The following is a 27,589-nucleotide window of genomic DNA, read 5'->3' on the forward strand; positions in this document are numbered from 1 at the left end:
CGTTTCTGAACATTAAAAAATAATATGAGATTCAATTTAAAATTAAGTAAAGGAACGGTCTTACTTCACCCAGCAGCCCCGCAGCTACCACTCGCCCCTCCAAATACAAGAACAGCTGAGGCCAGGCAGGGACAGCAGAACCACGCAGGCAAAGAAGCCTGTACTGGATTAGCTGTATCACGAGAAGCTTTTTTTCAGGAAAACGTGAATCAACACATCCCTGTGCCTGGAAGTGGCCTGAGACACTAAAAATCTTCAAATGTTTCATTCAATATTGTTTTGTTTGTATACGGATTAGCCTTAAAATCAATGCAAACGGGAAAAAGACCCCCAGAAAGTAAACACTGCCCCGAAAAATGCTGGTTCACACAGTAACCAACCAGAAGCAGGCCAAGGTTGCAGCCCGCAGGAGGGCTTCAGGCAGAAGAGAGCCCGGGATTGGGGACCTGCAGCCGCAGGAGGGCAGGCGGGGCAGTCGGGACAGCGGCCCTCAGACGCGCCCTCGCCCGTGCGACCCAGGACCCACGCGACAACGACAGCCCTCCGCACCAGTGCTTGCCAGTGGGGACACAGCAGCAGTGTGTGTGGCCCACTGAGCAAGCCGGAGGGGACGTGGAGACACTCACTGCAATGCCTTCAGATTGCCATTGTAAGAAAAAACGCATCAAGGACATCTTAAATAGTGACGCTGGTCAGAACTTCCAAATGAAAGGATTTTTAAAGACGCTGCCCCTCAGCCCCTGGAACTGTGCAGGCAGCTCCGTGCCCCTGACAGTTTGGCTGTTAGGCTTACCAGGAGAACACAGCTCCAGGGCAAATTGTGCCAACATAACCTTGTGCCCTTTACGCACATCCCACAGGACCACGGAGACCACCCCTTTCCTCTCGGCATGGAACATCTCGCAGTATCGTTACTGGAGTTTGTCCTGCAGACATTACTGAACTAACGCATGGCCTCCTGTAAGGTGGAAAACATCGCAACAACCGAAGTCGTATTTCTGAAGGACAACGGCAGTGTCCACAATGCAATGTTTAATGAAGGTGGACATAACACACACACACACACGCACACACACACCCATCTAAGGTTCCAAAGATCGCCAGCATGTTAATCATGACTATCACCAGTCAGCAGCGGGGCAGCTGACTTTGCCTTTATTCTGCCCCAACACGTCAAATGCTCTACAACGAGCAAACATTCTTCTCATACAAAAAAAAAAAACATGTTTTTAAAGTCTGTCAAGGGATAACCTAAGACAAAGAAAAAGGAAAGAAAGAAGAACCCAACTGTGTGTTCGTTAAAAACAGAAAGACAAGGGGAACTTCACCGAGTGAACAAACAGAAGAACTTACAGCTCAACTTCTGTGACAGTTTTACAAACACAAAAGCGCCAAGAACACTGTCACGCGGTGTGGCCACACCTGCCCTTCCTGCTGGTCCCCAGGCAGAAGAGAGTTCTTTCAGAGAGGAACTGGCTGCTGCGGACACACGGGACGTGGGGCGCACGTTGTTGCTTTGCGTGGAGGCTGCCGTCCAGCCAGCCCGCCGTGACCCACTGAAAACGCACCACGTTAAGAACCGGGTGTCAGAGGGTCCCCCAGGAACAGGCGTGAAAGTGCTCCTCACAAGCAGGCAGAGAGCAAAGCAGCAACCTGCCCTTTCAGGCACAGCTAGATCTGCAACCCTAGAAAAGTTTTAATCCTCATCAGTAAAGCTCTTTGTTTTAAAATAGATTGGTTTGGAGAGCTGAGCTATTTCAAGTGCACAAAATACTCTATCATAATATTTTCAAAAAATGAACATGCCACTACATTAACTGAAAGGCCAAAGAAAGGGCTGCCTTTCCTGTTTCCGTATGTAGTTATAAGTCTAGAAGACTTTTAATCTTAAACCATGTTCCTGAACAAAGAATTTTCCTGGGGGGGTGGGGGTCCTGGCTGGTGTAGCTCAGTGGACTGAGCCCCGACCTGTGAACCAAGGGTCGCCAGTTCGATTCCCAGTCAGGGCACAGGCCTGGGCTGCAGGCCAGATCCCCAGTTGGGGGTGCATGAGAGGCAACCACACATGATGTTTCTCTCCCTCTCGCTCTCACTTCCCCTCTCAATAAAAATGAGTATATCAGTTTAATTTTTAAAAACGATCACGGTATCCTGTGGCTGAAATGAGCATTATACACAGGTCTGTGTTATTACCAGCTCGTGAAGGCCTGAGTTTAGCACCTGCCTCACTCACATTTGTGTCCCCGGCACCTGTCACAACACCTGGAACACAGCAAGTGGCCAATACATGTTGGCTGAGCGAACAGATGGGTCAAAAGAGGCTGGTTTTCAATCCCAACATTAAGTGGCGCTAGTTCCTTAAAACGGGAGCTATTCTAGGAAAAAGTCACCAAAAAAATGGTTTTCTTTAAAAAAAAAAACTTTCGGGATTTTTATAACAGTAAAGTGAATGAAGGAAGAAAATTAACGAGAGAGCAAGACCAAGAGAAAACATAAATAAAGCACATTAAGTGGAAAACTGCTTCCAAGAAAAAGACAACTGTTCACACTGTTTACGAAAGAGGGGGCCCCACCCAGTGCCAGAAGCCCAGGGGGTGACTCCGCGCGCACGGAGCCGAAGGCGCAGCGTGCCGGCGGGAAGGTCAGGGCCGTCCGGCCCCCTCCGTGGCGCGCAGCCCAGCAGCCCCCTCGGCCGCACGGCACGGGGGCTCCCCTCTTCTGACTGCACGTGCTTAGTGCTGAGTACGCGGGATCTCTCCCTCCTCCGCTGCCCGACGCCCCCCCGGCCCCCACGCAGGGGAGCTTCTGGATGCCAGCGAGGGGCGGGCCGCCCGGAGAGCGCGGGCCCCGTCTGAGCGCACCCCCTCCGCAGCCCGGGTCCCCAGCGGGCCCCGAGCGCTGTGCAGCCGCCTGTCCCCTCCTTCCAGCTCCGTCCAGACGCGGCGCCCCTGCCCTACTGGGCTCTGAGCGGCCGTCCGCTGGGACGTGCCCCCGATTTCCCAATCCCGGGCTTTGCTCCGCTGCTCCCACCGAGGCGCAGGGCACGTCCCCCTTTTCCTCTACGCCCGCAGCGGGGTCTCTGCGCCCCATCTCTCTGACCCACCAGCGCACCGGGGCGGGGACACCGCACGCGGCCGCTGTCCACCTGCAAGAGCGCCCGCGTGAGGGCAGATGGCCTCACAGAAGAAAATGCGCCCGAGGCAGCACAGCTGTGGGAACTAAAAAGACTGATTTCACAAAACAGGATAAAATGCAAAAGACCACAAACAGAACGTTCTAAAATCATGCTATATTTAGAATGTACCTAATATAAAACGAACTAATCTATAAGCTGAATTTCTCAAGCAGATATAAGTATGTATTGACAACCTTGAATTAAAGGTAAAAATTTAGAGTGCCTCAGAAAAACACACATGTAAGCTGTTTTTACCTATGAAGCATGATTTCCATTGTTTTTCAATTAGAATTTGTTTAGCCAAGATAATATCAATGTTACAAGTAACAGGTGTAAGGTAAAAATATTTACTTATTTACTTTTTTCATTCACAAGCCTATCCCTTTCATTAAATATTCTTTAAAATGTACATGTCTCCAAATTTAAGTTGGAACAGTAACCTTTAAAAATTTAAGTTTTACCTGAAATTCTATCAGCAAGGAGGGTTTTGTACCATAGCTGATCACCCTTTCCACTTCTTTATTTTTAAAAGAAATCCAATGTCTAATGTTTTTAACAGTGCTACTGAGATAGAATTCAAATACCATACAATTCACTCGTTTGAAGTATGCAGTCCAATGGTTTTTAGTATACTGCATTCACAATGTCTGTGATAGTATTCAAAGTTAAATGTTGCAAACAACGTAGAAATCATAAAAACTTAGAAAAAAATTGGAGGTTCATGAGGCCTAACAAGAACACTAAATTACTAGTTGGTCTTAAATAGTAGGTTCTTCACAGGACCGATATCTATATTTTATAAATATAATGTAACATGTTAATTTAATGTAAATACTACATATTTTCAATTCATATATTTAAGTTATTTACATTTCAGTCCTAGCTCTACTTCTCCCATGTTAAAATGTAAAGTGAGGCTAATATGCAAATGAAACAGAAGTATACAGCTGATGAATGCATATATCCTAAATTTAAATCCATTCTTTTTAGTGTAAACAAAAAATCAGATGTTTATTGCTTTATATCTAACAACTTTGGGGTATCCTTTTCTAACTTAATGAAGTGTTCAGACTATGTAACACTAGCAATGCAATGTCCACAGTCACTCCCTCGTTGAACTACGCAGCAGCAGGTGCATAAACAAGAAATCCAGAGAGCACCCAGGCCCCGACGGTGTGGCTCTGTTGGTTGGGCACTGTCCCACAAAGCAAAGGGTGGCAGGTTTGATTCGCGGTCAAGGCACATGCCTAGGTTGTGGGTTCAGTCCCCAGCTGGGGGCGTGCGAGAGGCAACCTTCTCTCTCACATCGATGTCTCTCTCCCTCTCTCTCCCTATCCCTTCCCCTCTCTCTAAAAATAAATAATATCTTAAAAACAGAGAGCATCCATATCCCCTCCAGTCATGAGGACTACCCTTTTCACAAAGCACATAATCTCTCTAAGATCTAAGTGCTAAAGTTGCAACCACAGCTTAAAATAGCTAAACTGTGGTTCCTGATTTAGCTACAGCAACTATGTTGTTACAAATCTTCACAAAATTTCCATAAAGTGTAAGTCAATGATTAACACTGAGAATAAAAGCAAATATTTGCCCTTCTTTACAGGAGAAGAAACTGTATTCTTTTCTTTTGTTCACTTGGTTCTTAGTACACATTAAATTTTGGCTACAGTTAAATTCTTGCCAGAAAAAGGATAAGAAGAAAGCTCTCCCCAAAGAAAAACTTGTACACAATAGTATAGAACAGCACTGAACCTCAATCATCAAAGTATTAGCATAATGAAAGACCAGTTGTCAAAACAGCTGAGTAATATTAACAACATACAGAACAGGTTTTGGTCTCTATTCATTTGCAGCCATAGAATTAGCATTTATTGGCAGCAGAAAAACCAGAAAGGGGCAGGTTTCACCCTACCGAGTTCTAATTTTTCAAATAAATGAAAACAGCAGTGGAAAATGGTTCTTGTGTATCTCTACAAAAAAACTCTTTAAGGATATTCTTCACCCATAGTCTTAATTTCACAGGGCCAGTTAACACAGAGTACCAAGAAAAAAAGTCCGTCCTCAATCCATCAACCCAAACCTGCCAGGCCTTTTCCTTTTGTGTAAAGACAAAAAAGAAAAAAGAAAAAAGAGCGAAGGATGCATAACAATAGTTTACATTAAAGCTGTAGGACCAAAGTCTTATAAAATTATCACGTTAAGTGAGACGTACTTCTCATATCCTAGTATCCGTAACTCAAAACAATATATATTTTTCTCAAAGTATTAAGATTCTCTATCTCATTTTTCATATCCAGGGTAAAGTTTTTACTTTACTACTGAATAAAAAGAGCTGTAAGTGAACATATCCAAAGCAGGCTTGGCAGTGGGTACATCAGTTCACATTTTCCTCTGCTTCCAACTCTGCTATGACTCATAGCTGTTAATGACACACTATGCAAATATGCACAAATATGAGGTCTGTCTGGAAAAAGCCCAGCCATTGTTAATATAACGAGAACGGTTTGCGCGACACCAACGTAACCCAGCAGCCAAGGAGAATGGACTGGAATGCACATGTGTGAACAATGACGACTTCACTGTACTAGTCAGTGGGGACAGTAGACAGACACTGTTGAGTGAGCCTGTGTGCTGTGTGGCCGTCACATTCAAAATGACTGAGCAAGGAGAGCAAAACGCATCTGCATCAGATTGTGCGTTAAGTTTGAATGTTCCTCCATGGAAACTATTCAGATGATTCACAGGCCCTCAGCTGCAGGCAACTGGTGCCCTGGCAGCTTCATCACGACAACGCGCCTGCTCATGCATCACATCTTGTGCAGTTTTTTACCAAAACATCCAATCACCCAGGTGACTCACCACTCCCTACAGCCCAGGCTTGGCACCCTTCAACTTCTGGCGTTTCCTAAAACTAAAGTCACTTTTGAAAGGGATGAGATGCCAGATCATTGATGAGATTCATGAAAATACAAGAGGGCAGCTGATCACAATTAAGAGAACTGTGTGAGGTCCCAAGGCGCCTACTCTGAAGGGGGCTGAGGTGTCACCGTCCTATGTACAGTGTTTCTCGCATCTTGTATCTTCTTCAATAAATGTCTCTAGTTTTCATAGTGTGTGGCTGGATACTTTCTGGACAGGCCTCGTATATCTCATTCAAAGCAAAATACCCCCCCTAAAGTTCAGAACCCCATGAACCTAAGCATGTACTCTAAAAATCAAAATACTAATACAGAAGTCTTGAGTTTTCTTATGGACAGCTTCTCCTAGGGTTGCCTTGTTCTCTGGCTGAAGCCAAATAGCAGACACCCTTCTAGACACTTGTAATCCACTGATTTTATTATGAAAATAACACATAGGTTTTATAATTAGCAAGGTAGTATATAAATATTGTCAACTATAATTAAAAGTAAAATTTTAAAAAGGTATAAAACAATACCCTCCAACCCCAGTCTCCTAGTGCTTTTCTTGGATATGATCACTGTCAAGTTGAGTGTGAATCCTTCCAGAAGTTTCCTAAGCAGCACACAGGCACGTTTAAGTGTGTATGAGTACAGAGAGGAATAAAAAAGTGGAACACTTTGGAGAAAATATAAATTCCTTACTCTCTGAGCTGAACGCCATGGTTCATCAGTTTCAGTCACACAGAAGAAAAACCCTAGACAATCTTTGGCTAATCACCCTTTTATTGTTAAAATTAAAAAAAAAAATTTTTGTCCTGCAACTGTATTTGTTAACTCAGTAGGTGAAAACCGTGTGCATTTCAGAAGGGCTTCTACAAGCAGGCTGGTATCAGCCAGCAGCTCCATAACCCAGTACCCACGGAAGTCAGCGCTGTGGGCTCCTGGGAACTTCAGCCCTGACGGTGCCGGCAGTTTTGATGATTCGCCTACTTACTCTCAGTCTTTAGCTACTTTCTGGCATTATTCAACGTGGGGTGACAGACACAAGATGCCACCTGGAAGTCGGTATGCATTTCCAAAGAGCACCTGCACTCTCGATTTCTCCCACCTGGTTACTCTTGCTTCCCGTTTTCCCTCCTTCTTGCTTCTAGAGACGCGATTCTCCCCAATACCGGACCGCACGCCCCTGTGAACCCGCAGCTTCCAGCCGCCCGGACGGCGACTGGGTCTCTCCCTGCCGCTCCCGCGGTCCTCACCGGGTAGCGCCCAAAGGCCCAGGCCAGGCCCTGCTGCTTCCCACGGATCCCGCCTGCCCACCTCCCCGGGCTGCGCACGCGCGCGCGCGCCCCCCCCCCCTAGTCCACACCAGGCCCGAGGTGCACGACCGTCGCTTATCTTGAAAAAGCGCATTTCCTGTAAGTCTGAGACAGTGACAGCAGCCCGGGGTTAAGGAAGCGTCAGGGAGCAGGAGGAGGGAAGGGCGAGGCAGCCAGCGCACCAGCCTCCCTGCTGCCTCAGTAATCGCAGAGGATCGCCTGAGGCAAAAATAACAGGATCCATGGATGCCTCGGGCCTTCTCGTGGGCGCAACGCCCCCAAAACTCCCGCCCCAGCACCTGGGTCCAGTTCACGCTACAGAAAAGTGCGGAATGACAAGGTCACTTGCAGAAAACTAACCTCGCGAGTATCTGAACATACGCAATACTGGGGGACCCCCCACTGCTTTGCAGCTGTGTCAGAAACCACCAGGTCTCCTGGGGAAGCAGAAAGCGGCGGAGACGGGCCGGGCCGGGCTGTGGGCGTAGCTGCCGACCTCCCTGCCACCCCGGGCAGGACCCCGTCCACAGCCGAGGGCAGCAGCCGAGATCCCGCAACGTGGCTGGAGCAGGAGGAAGAGGAGGGCCGCGGAAAGCCAGCGTGACGGGGGCAGTAGGGCCACAGGCGCGGACATGGGCTTAGAGGGGCAGGGCGCACGACAGAGACCCGGACGCCACGCCGCACCCAGCCAGGCGAGTCCGTGGAGGCTGGCGGTGATCGGAGCACCCCAGGGTCGGCGGGTGGCGGGAGACAGCGGCGCAGACACCCGACCTGCACAGGTGGGCAGGGCGTTACGGACAACTGAGCCGGGCGGAGTGGGGTACGTCGCGCAACTGCACACCTGACCGGACAGGTAAGCATGGTGAGGACTGAGCGGTGCGCGCCCTGGACCAGGCGAGTAAACAAGGTACGGATCTGGGTCCGGGGCGGGGCCCGCGTCCCGCACTCACGCCGGCCGGCAGGTCGCAGGCGCGCACCCCCGACCCCGGCACAAATATGGGGGGAGCGGAGTCGGGGCAGGTACGCGGGGTCCGGGGTTGGGATGGGGGTTGGGAGCGGGATCCAGGGCGGGGGCCGGGGTGGGAGCGGGGTCGAGGCAGAAACGCGGGGTTCGGGGCTGGGCAGGCGCCGGCACTCACCCAGGCGGGCAGGTCGCAGGCGCGCACCCCCAGGCGCACCGTGCGCTCCTCGTCCTCCAGCAGCGCCAGGGCGCGGCACAGGCGAGTGGCCTTGAGGCCGCGGCTCCGCCGGCACCACACGAGCAGCGCGAGAGCCAGCAACACCCAGCTGAAGCTCAGGCCCAGGTAGCCGAGCGCGTACACCGGCAGCAGCAGCGCGAAGCTGCGCGCCAGCTGCGCCAACAGCCCCGCCAAGTCCACGCTCAGCGCCGCGCCGCCCGGCTCGGCCCGCGCAGCGCCGGCCTCCGGGCCCAGGGCCCCGGCGTCGCTCATCGCCAGCCGCCCAGCCGCGCCGCGCGCGCGTCCCGTCCGGCCAAGGCACCTTAGCCCGCGCGCCAGCCCCCCTCGGAGGGGACCGCGCCGCCGCTACAGCCCGCCCGCGCTCTGGCCCGCGGGCGGCGTGCGACGTCAGTGCGCCGGGCGGGCGGGGCGGCGCCGCGGCCAAAGCGGTCTGGGCGCGGCCTGGGTTTGGGGTGGGCGGGCCCGGTGTGTGACGCCGTCGCGCGGGGTGGGTGGGGCGGTGGGCGCTCCCGGAGCAGGCGGGCGTGGCCCCTGCCTCCGGACACGTCACTCCTCGGAGTAGACGGGACTCGTGTGTGACCCCATCGCGTGGGATGAGCGGGGCACCAGCAGAGGAGGCAGTGGGCGGGGTCGGCGTGGACGTCTTCGCGCGGGGCGGGGTGGGCTCTCCTGGAGCTGCGGGGCGCGGCCCTGGGCTCTGCGCACGTACTCCCGCGGAGCAGGCGGGGCTGGCTCACTCAGTCCTCCCGGGGGTGCGGGGGGTGTGGGGGGTGCCCAGCCCCTGGGAGTGGGCGGGGCCTGCGGGGGGCGTCTCCGCGCGCGGTGTCCCTGGGCGGCGGCCCGCGGGGCGTGGGGCCGGGTAGGGCGGGTAGTGTGGCGGCGGCTCCGGCCATGGGGGCGGCTTTGTTTCCTGCATGTGGGCGTTGGGGAGACGGGTGGCTCCGGCCAGGGGCGCGGCTCCCGGAAGGCTGGTGTGGAACGAGAAGGGCGCGCTCCTGCGTGCCCGTAACATTTGCCGGGTTTGGAAAGTTGCTGTTTCATATACTTTTAACGTGTTGAAAACCAAAAACCAAACCAAACACGCTTCTGAGTGGATGGTGCTGCGCCATAAAGCTCTGGCCGTGCCGATGACGCCACCGCGTGAAGAGATGTTTAGTTTTGGAAACCGCAGCTACCTTAGAGACGCGATAAACACATCCGGACGGCGCCCCTTTACGTGTGGGTAAAAGGCAGGAATTTCAGCCCCGAGAACGCGCCCGAGGCGCCTGTGCGCCAGGACGTGCTCAGCTCCCCTGAACGGGGTTCACGCCCTGACCGACTCCATGTGGAAAGGACTCGCTTGGACCTTGCTTGTGATTTCTGAGAAGCACAGCAGCCCTGATCACTTCGTTTTCCAGAAAACGCAATCAGTAGTTCCTAGTTAACTTTTTTCAGCATAGTCAGTGACTTCCGAGGAAATTTTAATTCAGTTTATATCCATAGGGTTAGTCCATCCCCCACCCCCTTACTCTTCAGATTTGTTACCGGTAGCCTTGAACTGCCCCGTTTAGGAAGGGCAGGGGCGAGAGGAGAGAAATACAGCATGCTTACGTCTTCAAGCTCTTGACTGACATGTGTTCTTCCCTGCCCTATTGCAGTAGCTGCAGGGACAAAGCCTGGCGTCTTCAGGACAAAAGAGCGATGTCCCGCACGCCCCTTTACTGTGTGAGATGAAGAGGACTGCCAACTAAAGACTAAGAGGCAATCGGCCCTGTTAGACGGGAGGAATCACACTTAACTAACTTGGACTTTGGGGTGGGGAAGCATTTGCATGCATTGCTACCTCTGCCAAAGTCTCTGTTGCACTTCCACTAGGCTTTACGCTCCTTGAGGACAAGAATCCTGTTATGCTTATGGGCTTATCCTTAGGCTGGTGCTGTGCGTGGCACAGCAGGTACTGAATGAATAAACATACCTCTCTCCTCCCCTCATCACTGAGTCTGTATGCGATTCTGTATGCATATGTGTGTTGCTATGGAGACATAAATATGTATCTCAAAAACCTTGCTTAGGGCTTACAACACTCAACTTTGGTGGAGGGCACTACATCTCAGAGGAAGTGGTTTTGTCTTGTCCTTCACCTGTAAGCCGTAAGTACAGGGCTTGGGCAAAGTGGGTTTACAGCTTTCAGTACACAAAAGTTTGTTGTTTTATTATTTTTTATTATTATTTTCCATAGGAACAACTGTAAACCTACATTTGTCCCCCCATATGTAAAATGGTGAGTCTCAGCCCTCTTCCTGCAACAGTTTAATGCTCAGATGCCTCCCTCCACTCGCGGCTAAGTTACGACCTCACAACAGGTAACTGCTTGTTAACACAGGAAGGAGCATGAGCTTTTCCTCTAAAAAGAGCTGTAGAACCACATCCTATAGATAAAGATTGAACCCAAGCCACCTAAGAAATTCCGCATGTCTGCAATAAAGTATTTGACCTGGGGGCTTAGGGGTGTAAATTACATTGAAGAGAAGTGTCCGTGTTAAACACCAATCAGCCTCCCATCCTCAGCTGCCTTTGCGAGCCCACTGCCTGTATCAGCTCACACCGGCAAAGTGGAACACATCCCTTTGCACCAAGTCTAATAACAGGCCCAGCTCAGTTCTTAGGTTCTCACTAGTATTTTATTCCTTATACCCCTCAATCTCCTGTGACCTCTTCATGTTACCTCTTTTCTTCCCTTCTGTGCGGACAATTCTCCAATGAAAGGCTCTGCTTTCTCAGAGGAAAGAAGAGCATCATTGTGCGTGTTCTAGAACAACACTTAAGATTCAGCCTCTGCTCTCATCCCTCCGGCTTTGGAGAAAAGTGCTGCCTTCTGTTTAAGTTCAATCCCTTCCGCTTTGTTTCAGATACTCTCCTGCCTATGTCTGGGCCTTTTTGATCATCCTGCCCACCTGTTCCACCTCCCCCCGTCCCAGCGGCATCCCCAACACCTCTACAGAGGTTCCGTTGTAGAGGTGGGAGCCACTCTGCCTCTCATTCAGGTTACTTAATAGTTGTCCACATACTTCTCTCTCCTAGCAATTATGAGCTCCTGGGAAGACAGACTGTGTTTTAGCTTTTCTATGGTTCCCACGTCATCAGATTAACTCAGTAAGTCATCTACTAAATAAAGATAATAGAATACTGCAAGATAAAATGCAAATGATTGGCAAATGTATTTATAAAATAATCATTTTAAGAAGTCTAAGGAGAGATTGTTTTTAGCTTCCTCTATAGTCATTTACTTGGCAAGTGTTGGGGGCATAGTGAGAAAGAGGAAATAGCTTTTGCAAAGCCTGTGAATATGGTGCGTTCGGGTGACTAAATTATTCCATTTGGTGATGAAAGAGAAGCAGGGAGTGACATTAGATACATGTGCTAGATAACTGGCTGCAGTGCAGGATGGGTTGGTAGGGGTAGAATGAAAAAATATAGACAAGACATAATTATCTTGACAGGACTTAGTGATTGCACTTGAGACATGAGGGAGAAGGGTCGTTCTTGCAGTGTGCCTGTTGACTGTCAGGATTAGCTGTTTTCTCGGTTGACATAATGCCAATGGTTGAGAGAATGACTTGGCACCAGATCATCCATCACCCTAGCTGTGTGACCTTAGGCAAGTGAATTAACCTTTCTGGCCTTCAGTCTCAATCTGAAAAACTGTAACATGCCTCCCTCACATGGGATGGTATGAGAATTAAGTATCACCAAATGGAGTTTTAGTCATGTGCCTCATTTGGAGCAGCCCCTAAATAAATCATAGCTACCACTGATATTACCTTTCCTACCTTCCTTTTATGTTCTTCCTAAGTGCTGATGAGTGGACATGGAAAAAAGTAGGAGTGATATGTTCAAAATCAGAGTAGAATTAAATATAAAAGACTTACTGGATCTGTTATTTTCTGTCAGACAAGGAGCTAAGTAAACAGTCTTTGTATCTGGAACGTGTAGATGGATCCATAAAACTGTAAACTGGTTCATAATAGTATGTGACTCGAAAACAGTGTCTGAAAAATAAATTCTGTATCTACCAAGAAAACAGGATACCAAAAGCACAGACTATCATGCTCACTGATGCGTTGCTTAACATGATTTAGGCGTTCACTCTTTTTTGTGGGTGTGTGAAAACGTTAAGTGTTATCTTTTTTAAGTATCATGTGCATACCAAACAAATGCAAAACAGTTTTGGGGAACAGCTGAGTGTGAGTGACAAAGCGCCCCACTGGAGTGGGACCCGCAGCGCTCCACCCCGCGCGTGACAAAATACCCCTGGGATACTCAACAGTTTGTCTTCGTGATTCAGCCCTCGTTTCTAATGCTGCGTAAAAAATCATCCTTCCAACGACGACTTTTTCAAATGCATTGATTTCTGACATTCTTAGAGGGTGTGTTTTATCAAATGACAACACGCGGAAATGTTACACAGATGATCTGGGAGGTCTGGACACACCGCCTTCCCACAAGCCAGGCTCAGGTGCCTCCAGGATAAGTGGAGCCGGTTAAGCGACAGCCGTGCCTCACTTCCCTCTTTTAGCTCCGCGCCTGCCCGCCCCACAGCGGGATCAGCCCAGCTTCGTTCCCGCAGCGAGGGCTGCACGTCCAGGAATCCGACAGCGCGGGGACTCCAGCTCAGCCAACCTCCTTCAGCGTCCCTTTCCTTTCGGCCCCGGAAGTCCCAAGCCAGCGATCGCTCAGCCCTCCTCTGCTCTTGCCTGCCGGTTGCTAGGAGTCCGGAACGCGCCGACGCGCTGTGGGTGGCCGCGGAGCATGCCGGGCCAACTGTAGCTCGGCTCTCTGTTGCTCGCGCCTGCCGGTTGCTAGGAGTCGGGGACACGCAGGCGCGCTGCGGAAGGCCGCGGAGCATGCCGGGCCAGCGGGAGCTCGGCTCTCCGCTGCTTGAGCCTGCCGGTTGCTAGGAGGCGGAGACGCCGGCCGGACGGAGGATTGGACACCGCGGGCCTTTCCTCTCCGGCCCGCGCCCCTGGCGCGGAGCGCAGCCCGGCCTCTCGGACCTGCGAACGGCGATGGATTCCGGGAAGGTGGGTGCACACGGGCTGCGCGTGGTCCCGGGTGCGGGGCGGAATCTCTGGGAAGTTCACAGAACTTGGTTAATTGGTCCAGACCCCGCGTTGTCCAGTCACCGGGCGGCCCTGGGCACGGACCGGACTCCCGCCGTGATGCGCGGAGGTCAGAGGTCGGAGGTCGAGGCCTCCGGGACCCGGTCCGGCTGGGTTTACCGCCTCCTTCTACGCCGCACTCACCGTCCGCCAACTCTGGCACCGTGATGTGACCTAAGCAGCGTGACTGGGCGGTGAAGTCGTATTGTTAGTTTGTTTTTAAATATTTAACTTTAGAGAGAGAGGAAGGGAGAGAGAGGGAGAGAAACATCAGCGTGTGGTCGCCTCTCGCGCACCCCCAACTGGGGACCTGGCCGGCAACCCAGGCACGTGCCCTGACAGGGGATCGAACCCGCAAACCGGCGACCCTCCGGTTCACAGGCCGGCACTAAGTCCACTGGGCCACACCGGCCAGGGCTCTTTTCCTTCTGACGTCAGCTTTCCTCAGACGCCCGACTGACCTCGTGTCGGTTACCGGAGCGCCGGGTGAATGACAGCCGGTTTCCCGGCGCCGGGACGGGCGCCTCGGCGCGACGCGGGCATTGACGTGCTGCGGCTGCCGGAGGAACACGTTCTGCAGTCAGTTACATGTTTTGGACTAGTGAATAACCTTTAAAATTTATATTTCTATTGTCTTTTATTCTGGTAGGTAGACAGTAATTTCTCGTGTATTAAGGACTAACTGCCATTAATTAAAGTGGCATAATGAAAAGCAGCTTCCTAGAGCTTGCAAAACTGGTTATTTTAGATTCGGAAAAGTCTAACTTTATACTTTTGTTTTTAGAGAAGAACCAAAGATGATACGTGGAAGGCAAGCGACCTCAGGAAACACCTCTGGGTAACGTACTTCCAGTTCTGAGCTGGGGTCTGCTGCATCGGAGAGGCTTTCCCGGTTCGCAGCCCGCACAGCTGCTTCCGCGCGGCTCGTTTCAGGGGCCTGTTCTTGTTTTCTCAGAGGCCAAGCCACGCGCTTTATAGCCCCGGGTTGGTGGCGGGAAAGGGCTTCCTAGCCCAGCCTGGACCTCCCCAGCCCCCGCTTCTGTCATGGTCCGGAGCGCAGGCTGTGTGTGCGTGTGTGGAGGGGGGCTTGGGGGTCGAGATAGAGACCCCCCGAGCGTTTCGTAAGGAGGGTTCTTGTTCCTGAAGTGGGACCCAGGCGGGCCGCGTCTCGGGGACTGGGACCCAGCGTCAGTGTCTGTCCCTGCTGATCCATGCAGTGTTTCAGATTTAACTTGACAACGAACGTGAGTGTCTTGTAAGGGAGCGCCGGTCTGCGGTCACGGAAATGCTAAGCCTGACTCCCTGGTGTGGGCGTGGAGACTCCTGCCCTTCCTGTCCGGGGCAGCAGGGGCAGCTGGTGGGTTTTAAGGCCCTTTCCTGCGCGTTCTCTTGTTCTAGGCTGCACAGCCAGGTGCTCCCAGGGAAGATAAGAAGCACAAGCAAAAGAAGCTACAGAAGGACTCAGACACAGACGTCTTGGAGTTCAAGGAGCAGAAGCCCAGGGACCCTGACTGGGAGGCCAAGCGCCAAGCGGACAGAGACGGCCACGGCTCCAGAGAGCATCCGCGCGGGGACAGAGACCGGGAGAAGATGCGGGAGCGGAGAAGGGATGTCCGGGACCGGGACAGAGAGAAGCTGAGGGACAAGGCCCGAGAGCAGGACCCGGGGAAGCACCAGAGCCGAGGCAAAGAGCAGGGGAGGGAGCGGGACCGCGAGAGTAACCGGGAGCGCCACGCGCGGCGGGAGGAGCCCCAGCCGGCCGCCACGCATCGGGACCTGCTGGGCCTGGACACGCGCCGGCCCCCTCCCGACCTGCCCAAGCACAGGACGCGGTCAGGTGCGTGTCCGGGGCCGTGCGGTCCCGTCCCGCGGCCTCTCACGTGGGCCGTGCTCCTCTGAAGCTGTCCCTCCCCGCACCGCCCTCCCCCTTGGCTTTCGGGGGGCTCAGCTGGGGGGGGCCGTGCTCCCGCTGAGCTGTGCGCTTCGCACAGCGCTGTCCTTTTCGAAACTCATCCCAGCGATAGTGACAATTTTCTCATTTGCTGGAGTTTTACTATTGAAACGTATTTCAGATTAATTATCCCAATTTCAGTCCACATTGTAGATAAAGAAAAATGAAGCTCTTTGATAAAAATTCCTCAAAAGTATCAATTTTATTTTAAACAATATCTATATCTGGATTCCTAGGAAGTCTGAGGTAGAGGTGCCTCCCCTGGCCCCCACGAAGGATCTTTTATTCTTTATTATACGGGTAGCGCATGCTTCCTGTACAATGCAGCTGGCGGCGTAGACACAAGAGGAAGCCAGTTGCTCTCAGTCCTGTCTGCAGGCCACGGGCCTGGCTGCGGGGGTGCGCCCGCCTCCTGCTGGAGGGGCTCCGGGGATATCAGGCGTGTCTCCGCCGCGCGCGGCGCTGCTAGGGGTAGGCTCCAGTCGGCCAGGCGACGGCGCTCAGTGTCATGGTTACGAATACCACTGTCTGCCCTGATTCCCAAGCTCTGGGCCTCCTCCCTGGGTGGCGGGCCCGCGCCCCCGCCTGCACTCTGATGTCGGTACTCGTGGCGAACATCACACGCCCTGAGCTGGACTCCTGACAGCCCTGCAACATCTGCGCCCTGCGTTCTGGCCCACGGCACCTGCGCCCTTCGCCCTCAGGCTGGAACACCGGGGACCCACCCCATCGCGGGCTTTCTCCTGCGGTTCGTGGGGGCCTGGCCGGCTCACCTTCCTCCCCGGCTCCCCCACAGGGTGCCTCTGGGGAGCCCTCACCTCTCGTTTTGACCTCTTGGACCTCAGGCTCCTGGGCAGGTGGCCAGTGCTCAGCGAATGCTTTTTGACGGAGTGAACTTCGTTTCAATGGTCTCTGAATGCTTCGTGCCGTCCTCATCCTGTAAAATGTTGATTCTCTTCATTTTAATTCTAATAACTTGCCTGCGTGGATTCAGAAGCGGAAGTCCAGCTTTCACTGTTGGACAGGCTGTGAGTGGCGTCCTCATCATGGGGCCTCCTGTCTCCACAGCGCCCTCAAGCCGTGGGGTCCCCGCTCACCCCAAGTGCGGCTGAGCACTTGGCAGAAACGTCCGCCCGACAGGCCCGTGTTTCTGGACCAGCCACCCGCCGGGGACGCGGGGCCCCGAGGGGCATGCATTTGGCCGGCGCCTCCGAGCATCCGCAGTTAGTCTTACGTTTGCCCCGTTGCCTCGGTGGCAGCTACCACTGTCATCTCTTTTATTGCATTTTTAGTTTAGAGTCTAGACCTTTCCATCCCTGCGACTGTAGGATGTGTTCTAATTGAAGAACCTGCTTCTATGTGTTGATACATAATCTTGTAATGTGCGTACAGACGTTAGGAGACCACTTCAATGTTGAAGTTCAGGGATGTTAAAAGTATGTTTTCTTTTTGTAGTAAGTAAAGTAAGAACTGAAGAGAAGGAGAGGAGAGATGAGGACTTGGGAAGAAGAGAAGAGGAGAGAGAAAGAAGATACCGAGAAAGAAAGGTACGAGACCAGGCACCACGCCCATGACACGCGGTTATTGGAGGCGTTGTGGGCACTTTGTAACGGAGACTTGCAGGCCTGACAGGACAGCGGGGTAAACTCCGCGTTTATTGCCTTGGGACCCTTCTGGAAGGGAGTGTGCTGCATCAGTGAACGCAGACACCCCCATTCGCCTCACGTCACGGCCGTTGTTGTTTTTGTTCTCCGGGCGCCGTCCCATGTCTCAGCAGCCGTGCCCGGCGGCGTGACTCAGGAGCACAGGTGGCTGTGGTGTCTGGGTGTGTGGCGGGTGTGTCCTCCTGTGCTCTGACGTGTGGCACACACGCCAAACGCCGTCCCTGCCAGTGGGCACCTGCTCCCTTTCTAGCGGAGCCTTTCATTTAAGGGCACTTTACAGATGAACTCTGCCCGTCATTGTGCTGCTCTCTGCGGGGTTCTCTGTGTTTTGTTTTGTTTTTTTATTTACTTATTTTGAGAGAGGATGGGGAAGGCTGGGAGAAAGAGAGGGATAGAAACATGGATGTGAGACAGAAACACCCATCGGTTGCCTCTCGCACATGCCCTGACCGGGAATTACACCTGCAGCCAGGCATGTGTCCTGACCGGGGATCGAACTGGCGACCTTTCACTTTGCGGGACGATGCCCAGCCCACTGAGCCACACCAGTCAGGGCATCTCTGTGTGTTTTGAATTTTACTTGTGGAAGCTCTACGTAGTGAGTTTAAAATTTTGAAGTGATCGCGGTATAGAGCCCCTTAGGTTTTGTTCTGGGTCCTTAACATTTTTCTCGGGACTTAAACCCTTAACCTCCACAGAATTTATTCCAGTGGCTGGCGTGGGGTAGGCCAAACCAGGGCGTCTGGCCGGGGGCTTGTCAGCATGTTTTCTGTGGAGACAAGCAGGTGGGCGTGTGGGGACCATCGGGGCCCAGGGGAGGGGAGAAGGACGGGGACGAGGGGGGCTGTGCAGTCAGAGCCCTCAGCTGTGGAGCAGGTGACCCAGGGGCACCGCTCAGAGTGAATGGGGGTTCGGTTTGGGTTCTGTGGGGAAATGATGACTCTCCCCAAGTCGGGGGCCAGAGCCCAAACAGCACACGCTGACAGCCTGACCGGCACACCGCAGCCACCAGCCTGTGTTGGGGTCATGCTGTCACTGAGCATCCACAGTGGTCTGGGGTGCAGGGCTAACTCGACCAAGGTGCCCGGTCTTAAGAGTGTCCTTGTGTGTGGGACACAGATGGTGAACCGCTCCGGAGATGGCCCACGGGCACCTGTGGACAGTGTTGCAGGAGGGCCTGCGTGTGGCTGCAGCCCGCGGTGCACAGGTGTCGGGGAGGGTGACAGGAGGGACGGGGACGGGCTGTAGAGGAGGCCTGGACCGCACAGGGCAGTGGCTGCAGGGCCCTGCTGCCCTGCAGCGGGCGGGGGACGGGCAGCGTGGCCGGCCTGCCACGCCCTTGCCGTGGTGTGCACGGGAGACGGCGGCGCGCTCTGTCTGCCCAGGCTCTGCTGTGTCCCTTCACAGTTGCAGTACAGTGACAGCAAGGACAACCCCCTGAAGTACTGGCTTTATAAAGAGGAAGAGGGAAGAAGACACAGGAAGCACAGAGAGGCCGACCAGGGAAAGAAGCATCGAGAGAAAAGCAGCACCAGGGAGAAGAGGGAGAAAGACTCCAAAGAAAAAAGCAGCTCGCTCCCCGAAAAGGAAGGGGAAGAAGGACGCAAAGAGAAACGACAGAAGGAAGGCTTTCGTTTTGATGACGAGAGGCACCGAGGCAGCGTGGACCGAAGAGAGAGGCCGTTGCAGGAAGAGCACGGGAGAAGGGAGCCCAAGGTACGCGTCTGGTGCTCCTTGCCCACGGCCGCCCCTGGAGCAGGAGGCGTGTCGCAGCACAGACGGGGGCCAGCCAGGGGGCTGAGAGTCACCGCCTGGTGGTCCACGCCTGTGTCGTGTGGTCAGTACATAGAGATTCCCAACCTAGGATGTAGGAAGATCTTAACACTTGTCTTTGATTGTGTTCTAGAAATAGTTATCTAGAAGTAAAATTTATGGGTCAAAGAAAGCCTTTGGGCACTTGTAGCTGTTTTAGGGCTTCCCGTGCATGTTGTGTATTGCTCTCCAGACCGGTCTTTCTTGGGGTGGGGGGCGTGTTCACATTCTGCTCTGCAGTTTCCGTGGTAAGTCCCAGGCCTGTGATCTTCCTGTACCCCACGAGGGCAGCTGCCTCCTGGGCCTCCATCCGGCAGTGCCGGCCTCACAGCCCCCACGCCATGCTTCCCACCAGCGTCTCCGCAGCCCACGTATACCTGTCCACTGACACAGGCGAATGCTTTTTAATTGTAAACATTCATTAATCTAAGAGAAGAATAGGTTTGTCTGCAGGTGCATAGGTCTGTGAAATAGCCACATTCCATCAGTTTGAAACTTTAATTTTAAGCAGTGTAAGGAACTAGTCCTACTTACCTGAGAAGAATATGAAATTGATAAGTATAACTGCTACTCACTGAGCTAATACGTGCTCTCCTGTTAGTACATGTGCCTTTATTGGTTCCCCTTACACAGTTACTTAACGTACTAAAAATGCTAATAACAACAGTTATGAGAGGCCTGTGGCGTAGATACATGCGTGTTTCACTGAGTTTATTAAATACGGTTAATTCATTATGATTTACTGATGAATGGTTATGGAATTGTTTTTCTTTTATAGAATGGTGAGCACAGAAACCGAGGGGAAAGTTCAAAGAGAGATGGAACCAGCAGCCGGTAAGGAACACACATTCTTTTGTTGTCTGTGATTGTGTGTAACACGTAGAATGCTTTAAACTGATTTTTATTGCGCCTGATTATAGCCAGTAAATGGCACTAAGTGGTAGAGACGCTTCTCTGACTCTCCATTCAGCCTTTCCAAAGTATATCTCAAGTGCACTAGAGGATCTTATATACCCTGTTTCAAAGTATTGGTCCCGTTTTGCCTTTTTTACATTTGTTCATACAAAATTAGAAAATCAGAACTTGCTTTGGGGGAGTAACTGGTTTGGAAGGTGGTCCCTCTGCAGGCAGGACAGACCCACCCAGGAGGGTAGACTGTCTGCAGGGGCTGCTGGTCCACGTGCACCCCCAGCTCCAGGCCTGAGGCCCCACAGTCCTGAGAGCGAGGGTGTAGGCCCCAGCCTGCAGGAACGACCTGTCTGCCTCCCTCTGGGGTGTTGGGGGGCCCTTCAGAGCCTGTTCTTCACCAAAATATTACCTGCTTTGTGTGGGTTTTGTGAAGATCACCGAGTAGAGTTTGTATGTAAGCTCTAGATTTTAATTTGGTCTTTATGGCAGCCATATTTGGTAATTCTTTCTCAGAGATTAGGAGGAACGCAGACTAAACGCCTTGCCCAAGTTCGTACAGGTTTGAGCAAAGCCAGCACCGAAACCCCGGGGGTGAGGGCAGAGCCCTGGCCAATGCACTGCCAGGGTGCCGGAGTGCAGGCAGCCGTGCTCCGCTCTGTCTCAGACCACGTGCCGCACGGAATGGCTGCGGATGTAGGTCCCACAGTTGAGAATCACTTTGAAATTCTGAAAGCCTTAGTTATAGGTCCCGACTAACATGCAGCGTATGACAAAATGGAACATTTTAAAGATAAGTCTTTCTTTTGGAAATGCAAGTATTATATTAAACATAAAATAACGTTTGGGACTGGTAATAAAATTAGAGGAATTTTCTAACTCGTATAAGGACGTAGATTCGTACCCGGGTTTGTTAACACAGTGTCTCTCCACTGGAGATACATTGTGTCCTGGATTCTCACGGGATAGTGAAGGACTGGGAAGACTTCGGAGTCGCAGCTCTAATAAAGCCCACTCACGGCAGTTCTTCCTCTTGTCCAATATTGATGAGTCCTCACTGACGCGGACATGTTGTGTTTTTTAAGTCTTTATTTAAAATTAATTTCGGTGTGGACTGTACTTCCTTTCCAGGCAGGCAGAGAGCGCAGTGAGGAGCAGCAGGAAAGAACAGGACCCAAGAAGGAAGGTGAGAGCTCCCCGTTGGTCTTCGTGGGCCCAGCGGGCCCGAGAGGCCTCATTAGCAGGTGACTCATTGGGGTGGGGGTTACAGGAGGCACAGAGCAGACACTCTAGGTCAGCAGTTCTCTCAGCCTGTGGGTCGCGACCCCTTTGGGGGTCAAACGACCCTTTCACAGGGGTCGCCTAAGACCATCGGAAAACACGTATATAATTACATATTGTTTTTGTGATTAATCGCTATGCTTTAGTTATGCTTGGGGGTCACCACAACATGAGGAACTGTATTAAAGGGTCGCAGCACTAGGGAGGTTGAGAACCCTGCTCGAGATGAAGAGTCTCAGAGAGATGGAGACTAAAACGGTGGATGAGGACCCATCAAACAGCACCCGCCCCAGAGCTGGCGCGGCGCTGCCGGTGGGCGTCACGTAACACGTAGCTCGGCAGGATGGTGTAACCGTTACACATGAACACGCACCCAACGGAAGAGCCCCAAACTACAGGAGGCAAACCGACAGCATTAACGGGGAGATAGAAAGTTCGGTGTGCGTCGGGGCGTCGGCACCCACTGTCACTCACGGGGAGACTACAGCAGCTCCGGTGAGAGGGGCCAGTTCCTGGACGGGGTCATTGGCCAAAACCGCCTCGGGAAGAAACAAGGTCTGAGCAGACCTGTGGTGAGGAAGAAATTGCATCAGTGCTGAAAACCTTCCCAGAGAGAGGCCCAGGTCGGGGGACCTCATGGCAGGCGCCACCTGACACTCGCTTGCTCTTAGCCGGAAGGCTGAGGGGCGGTCCTGGGTGACATCTGCTGTCCCGAGCTCCTGCGCAGAGCCCGCTGCTCACGGAAGCGCATCACGCTCTCAGTGCCTCGTGTGCACCCGCGTGCATGTGTGCGCGGAGCGGGGCGGGCCAGGCCCTTCTCCCCGGCCTCGGCTGGGGGCCGTCTCCATCGCTACTGTCGGAGCGGCCTGCACCAGGGCCATCTCGGAGCCGTGTGGTGGGGCCGCTGCTTCTCCCTCCAGCCATTTCTCTAGCTTGTTTGTCTTCGTTGTTATAATTTATGATAATTCTCTGAAAGCCATGACGCTTTAACATTCCGTGCCATGTTTTTCTGTGTCCCTTCGTTTCCCACACAAACACAAAGACACAATTTTGTGTAATTTAGTTCATGCAGCCTGTGTGCTTTTCATGGGCACACATTTTATTTGTTCGCTCCTGGGGCTGGTTGGGTCACCGACCGTCCAGCTGCAGCCACACCCGAGGGGAGGACTGGCCGTACCCGCAGTTCTTCCCATCTCACCTTTTATCCCATGTGTCGCGGTGTATGTGGGGGCTTAGACACCGTCTTCTGTTCACCCCCCACACCCCAGGCAGCAGTCACTGGAAACCCTCCGTTTCTGACGGCACCGACGCCTCCCCTAACCTGTGGGTCAGGTTCCTGAGGTGCAGTCTCGCAGGTGTTTGTGAGCCCCAGATTCGCACGGTTCCCTAGAACGTGAGCCCGTTTATAATGTCAGTTTTCTGCCAGTCACGGTAAAAACTGAAAAGGAAACAAGAATAATTTTAATAACATATAGAATCCCTCACTTCTGAAGTATTATCCTTTCAACATATAATGACTATAAGGTATCATCAGTGACACATTTTACATTGTCTTTTTAGCCACAGGAGGGAAACAGGCTGGCATGGTCCTGGAGCTGCCGGACCACCCCCCGGGCTTATGGGGGGGCTCTGCAGCAGGGACACCGCGTGCCTGGAGCCTGCAGCTCTCCCGCAGGACTCTGATGTGCGGGGAGCGCTGCGTTTCCCTCTCGGTGACCCGCGGTGCTGTCTCCAGTGTTAGACAGTGACAGTGACGCCTCAGAGTCTTCCTTGTAGCAGCAACCCCTGCAGGGCGGGCCGCCCACTGCTCCCAGAATGGCCAGCTCACAGGTCGCTCTCTGTGGAGGTGGGCAGGAAGCGCAGGCGCCACGCACCTGGCCAAACCCCAGCTGGTTCCAGCCACACAGAGAAGCAGGGGACCCGGTCCTCTGGGGGGCACGTGGGGCAGCCACTGGGGTCTCAGTGACCTCGAGCACGGGGCAGCAGGCGGCGCTGCTGCATTCATGTTTGCTCTGCGTTTGCTAACCAGCCAGCGACGTCCCACGTACCTGTGCAGTAACTGCGGTGTGACATCACTGCAGCACAGTGACTCCAGGCAAATTTTCCTATCAAGCATTTGCACAAAAGGGCTCTCCCCGGCCCCCCACTGACGAGGCGTTCCTGGCAACCCCTTACTCACCCCAGACACCCAGCCAGGCGGCCTGAGCGTGGCCTGCGCAGCGTCCCAGGCCCCCCCAACCCCACAGGACTCGGCAGATCCCTTGCTTGTCCCCAGAGTGCGAGTGGTGGCCGCCTGTCTTTCCCCGACGGAGACAGTGGGGGCTCCAGAGACCTATAGCTGTGGTCCCGTCACGAGTGGGTGTCCTTCCCCGGCAGTGAACGTAGGTGTGTGTTTATGGGGAGGACACAGGCCAGGGAGAGGCTGCTCAGGTGGCAGCTCATTTGTGCAGCTCTTTCCTCTGCAGCTGTCAGAGTTCCAGAACATTCTCAGGAAGGGTATGGAGGTAACTGTTTGTCTCTTTTCGGTCACACTTACTAGTTAGCAAATTCTTAAAGAATTTGAAGGTAGGTTGTTGGTTTTATAAATACTTACGTTTTTAAGTTAGCAGCTTGGTATATGTTTGATTTTTCCCTCTAGGAAGCTGAGAAGGAAGACGGCGACCTAGAGAGTGTTGGAGCTGATGACTGCGTGGCCAGAGCTGAAGGTGATTTTGAAGTACGTGTAACCATCTAATTTTTCTTGGCTTAAAATAATTTGTTCCTAAAATCAGCTTAAGTATAGTAGTGTGTAGCTTTTCTCTCTCTTCTTATTACTCTTCAGATTCCTGTTTGATTAAGGTCTGTTACCTATAAAAAGTTTGCTATGTCTACAAGTGCTTACCAACATGATGTAATAGGCGATGTTATGATTTAATCCATCGTTAAGTGCACTGCATTCAAACTTGTATGTGTGTGTATACATGTGTGTGTGTATGTGTGCATGTACATGCGAGCGTGCGCATGCACACACGTACATGTGTGTATTTGTGAAGCATATGCATATATGCACACAGCACGGAAGTGGTTGTGTGTGACGGTTGACAGGAGCCTTAGTGCAGGCTGTTCTACCGAGTGGGGCCCGTTTACGGAGAAGCACGTGCAGCGGTTATGCAGACCTGGGCTTTAGCAACGCTGAAGCCAGCGACCTGCAAAGATCTGAGCCGTAATGAGGACTGTCTAGCCTATTTCTTTTTATTTTTATATTTAAAAAAATCTTAAGGTTGGCTTATGAGGTGATACTGGTTAATAACACTATGGAAGTTTCAGAGGCACCAGATTATAATGCGACAGCCGCGTACCTATTGTGTGCTCGCCACCCAAAGCCTAGTTTTCTTCCGTCCCCACGCGCTTGGCCCCCGTTGCCCAGCCTGCCCCCGCCTGCCCCCTGGGGGACGCCACTCTGTGGTCTGGTCTAGGCGTTTGTTTTTGTCTCTTCGGTTAGTTCACTTGTACTGTTCTGTCTTATAGTCCACAGGAGTGGAAGCGTGTGGTTTTTGCCCTCTGTTCAGACTTATTCCACTTAGGGCGATGCTCTCTTGAGCCCTCCCTGCTGCTGCTAATGGCGGTGTTGCATCCTTTCTCGTGGCTGCGGGCACGTCTTCTTCTCCCAGTCACCCGCTGACGGGCGGGCCGTCTCCCTGTCCTGGCTGCCATGAATGACACTGCAGTGAACACAGGGGCGCCTGTATCTTCATGGCGTGTTTTTGTCATTTTTGGATAAACAGTCAGAAGTGGAATTGTTGGGCCGTGTGGTAACTCTATTGCTGATTTTCTGAGGAGCCTGCACACTGCTCCCCACAGTGGCTGCAGCCGCCTGCACCCCCACCCGCCGTGCACGAGGGCCCCCTCTCCACGTCCTCGCACGCACCTGCTGTCTGTTGCCTTTTTGATGACGGCCATTCTGACGGGTGTGAGGTGACATCTCGTGGTTTTGGTTTGCATCTCGGACGATTAGTGACGTGGAGCATCTTTTCCTGTGACTGTTGGCCACCTGTGCGTCTTCCTTGAAAAAATACTTGTTCAGATCCTCTGCCCATTTTTTAGGCAGATTGTTTTTGTCGTTGCTGAGTTACATGAGTTCTGTATATATTTTGGATACTAACCCTTATGAGAAATATCATTTGTAAATATATTTGGTGCACATATATTAATAAATGTTACGTCTTCTGGATGGATTGTTCCCATTACCAGTATAAAGTGTCTGTCTTCATCCTTTGTTACCTTTTCTGTCTTTTTTTCTTTCCCTTTTCTGTCTTGAAATCTGTTTTGTCTGCTATAAGGACGGCTAACCAGCTTTTCTCTGGATGCCTTTTGCTTGGAGTGTTTCCCTTGGAGCCTGTGTTTGTCTTTGGAGCTGAGGCAGCAGACTGTTGGGTCGTGTTTTTCAGGCCATGAGTTCAGCTGCGTGCGTTTGCAGTGATTACGGATGTATTAGCACTTAACTGTAACAGTTTTGTCTCCTGTTTTCTGCTTGCTCTGCATCTGCATTCTTACTTTTTTCTTTTGTTTCTGTTTGCTGTTTTAGGTCGGTGGTTTCCTATGATGTTTCTCTTCATTTCCTCTTTTATTTTTAAGATTTTATTTACTTATTTTCAGAGAGAGGGGAAGGGAGGGAGAAAAAGTGAGAGAGAAATATTGACGTGAGAGAGAAACATCAGTTGGCTGCCTCTCACACGCCCCCACCCAGGGACCCAGCCCACTACCCGGGCATGTGCCCCGACTGGGAATCGAACCGGCGACCTTTCGGGACACAGGCCGGCGCTCAGCCCACTGGGCCACCCGAGCCGGGGCCCTTTGCTCTTTCTCAGGCCTTGGTTTGTGGTCACTGGGAGGCTGCTGTCCTCTGGTTGCATCTTCCTTCCCTCACACAAGCTCAGTCTTTTTCTCCCCTTTTTTATGTTTTATTGTCACAAACTAACCCTTTATGTTTCATGGGATGTTCGTCGTCCAATTGCAGGAGCTGTAGTTATTTTTAATGCCTTTTTTCTTTCACCTTTAACTTTTATGTTATATCATAATTGTGTAATAACCTGGAGCAGGGCTGCGTTTCCCGCCTCCGTCCGCCGCCCTGTGCTCAGGGCTCTGTGCGCCGTGGTCTCTGCTTCCGTGGGAGAGTGGCGCTCAGCAGTCCCCGCGATGCGGTTTTGTGGGGTGAACGCCCTCGGCTCTCGTCGTCCGGGGAGCCTTTGTTTCTGCCTCGTACGAGAGGACTCAGGAGTTCTGCTGCTGGTCGCCCCCTGCCCGTGTCTGGAGTGCATCATTCCGCCCTCTTCCGCCTGCAGGGCTTCCGCCGGGAACCCTGGCGGCGATCAGGTGGGGTTTCCCTGTGGGTCACGCTCTGTCTTCCCGGGCTGCCTCGGGGGTTCTCCTGATCATTAACTCTGACAGGGTTAAGACACAGGGTTGTGGAGAAGGTCTTGGTGCGTTGAGGTAAGTAGGTGGTCTGTGGGCTCCTTGTGCTCGGAAGTCCTTCCGTTTCCTTCCCTCCGCGTCAGCAGTCGCCCCCGGAGCTGTCGCTGGGAAGAGGCTCCCCGCCCCTCCCCCTCTGTCCCCGACGCGGTCGTCCTCACGCTGCACTTCCTAAGGGGCAGACAGGTCTCGCAGGGCGCTACTTCCGCTCTCGGTTCCCCCCCTTCGCCCGCGTCTTCCCTCTCCGGCCCCAGGGTTGGTTCGCTCCTTTGCGCTTCCACCCTTGGCAGCGGGCTCCGCTCACCCCTGATGCTGCTGCTGAGCTCCCTGCCCGAGGCCTCCTGTCCCTCCTTGCGCTTCCTTTCTGGCGGCAGCCTTGAATTCCGAGGCTTTCAGTGGGTTTCGGGGGACTTGTCGTTGCCTTTCTGGGTTGCCTGCTGCCTTGCACGGGAAGTCTGAGCTCGCCCTTCATTCTGGCCGCGCCGCTTGCGCCCGACGCCGAGCAGGGTGGTGGTGAGAGGACTTTCTCTCGTTCTCCACTAGATGGGGCCGTAGGGCAAGCTGTGCTTTTCTCTTACCTGTGCTACTGGCACCCCCAGGTGTGGGGTCACTGTGCTCATGAAAATTAACCACCTGGGTGCGTAGGCGGGGTGTCCTCTCTGTGTCCAGGTTGCCTCCATCTAGGTGGGGGCTGGCAGGTTGGGGTAGTGGGGTTTGCGAGCCCCCAGCACTGTCCCTTACGGCTGCTGGCACGCTGTGCTGTAGCCAAGGCCTGAGGGGCGTCTCCACCGCTGTGTGG

General features: G+C 52.9%; 2 protein-coding genes and 1 long non-coding RNA gene across 4 annotated transcripts in view; 2 read left to right on the top strand and 1 right to left on the bottom strand.

Annotated features, from left to right (window-relative positions):
- ESYT2 (extended synaptotagmin 2) overlaps positions 1-8,968 on the bottom strand; it is a 53,716-nt gene extending 44,748 nt beyond the window's left edge. For both annotated transcript variants that reach the window (XM_090287745.1, XM_090287744.1), the window contains exon 1: positions 8,531-8,968. In XM_090287745.1, coding sequence (XP_090143871.1) covers positions 8,531-8,842 — 312 coding nt within the window. In that variant the 5' untranslated portion in view covers positions 8,843-8,968. The remainder of the gene's footprint in view (positions 1-8,530) is intronic.
- Positions 7,513-10,560, top strand: LOC150002406 (uncharacterized). The gene is made up of 2 exons (XR_016513165.1): positions 7,513-8,244; positions 10,228-10,560. It is a non-coding gene; the product is annotated as an uncharacterized LOC150002406 (long non-coding RNA).
- A 2,902-nt stretch (positions 10,561-13,462) lies between these two features.
- Positions 13,463-27,589, top strand: part of DYNC2I1 (dynein 2 intermediate chain 1) — a 33,594-nt gene continuing 19,467 nt past the window's right edge. The window contains exons 1-8 of the mRNA XM_090287746.1: positions 13,463-13,650; positions 14,513-14,566; positions 15,127-15,565; positions 17,135-17,226; positions 18,751-19,059; positions 19,934-19,989; positions 21,193-21,247; positions 23,981-24,058. Of these exons, the coding sequence (XP_090143872.1) occupies positions 13,636-13,650; positions 14,513-14,566; positions 15,127-15,565; positions 17,135-17,226; positions 18,751-19,059; positions 19,934-19,989; positions 21,193-21,247; positions 23,981-24,058 (1,098 nt within the window). The 5' untranslated portion in view covers positions 13,463-13,635. The remainder of the gene's footprint in view (positions 13,651-14,512; positions 14,567-15,126; positions 15,566-17,134; positions 17,227-18,750; positions 19,060-19,933; positions 19,990-21,192; positions 21,248-23,980; positions 24,059-27,589) is intronic.

The sequence above is a fragment of the Furipterus horrens genome, unplaced genomic scaffold, assembly GCF_987537825.1.
Source record: "Furipterus horrens unplaced genomic scaffold, mFurHor1.1.pri manual_scaffold_9, whole genome shotgun sequence".
In the NCBI taxonomy this organism is placed as follows: domain Eukaryota; kingdom Metazoa; phylum Chordata; class Mammalia; order Chiroptera; family Furipteridae; genus Furipterus; species Furipterus horrens.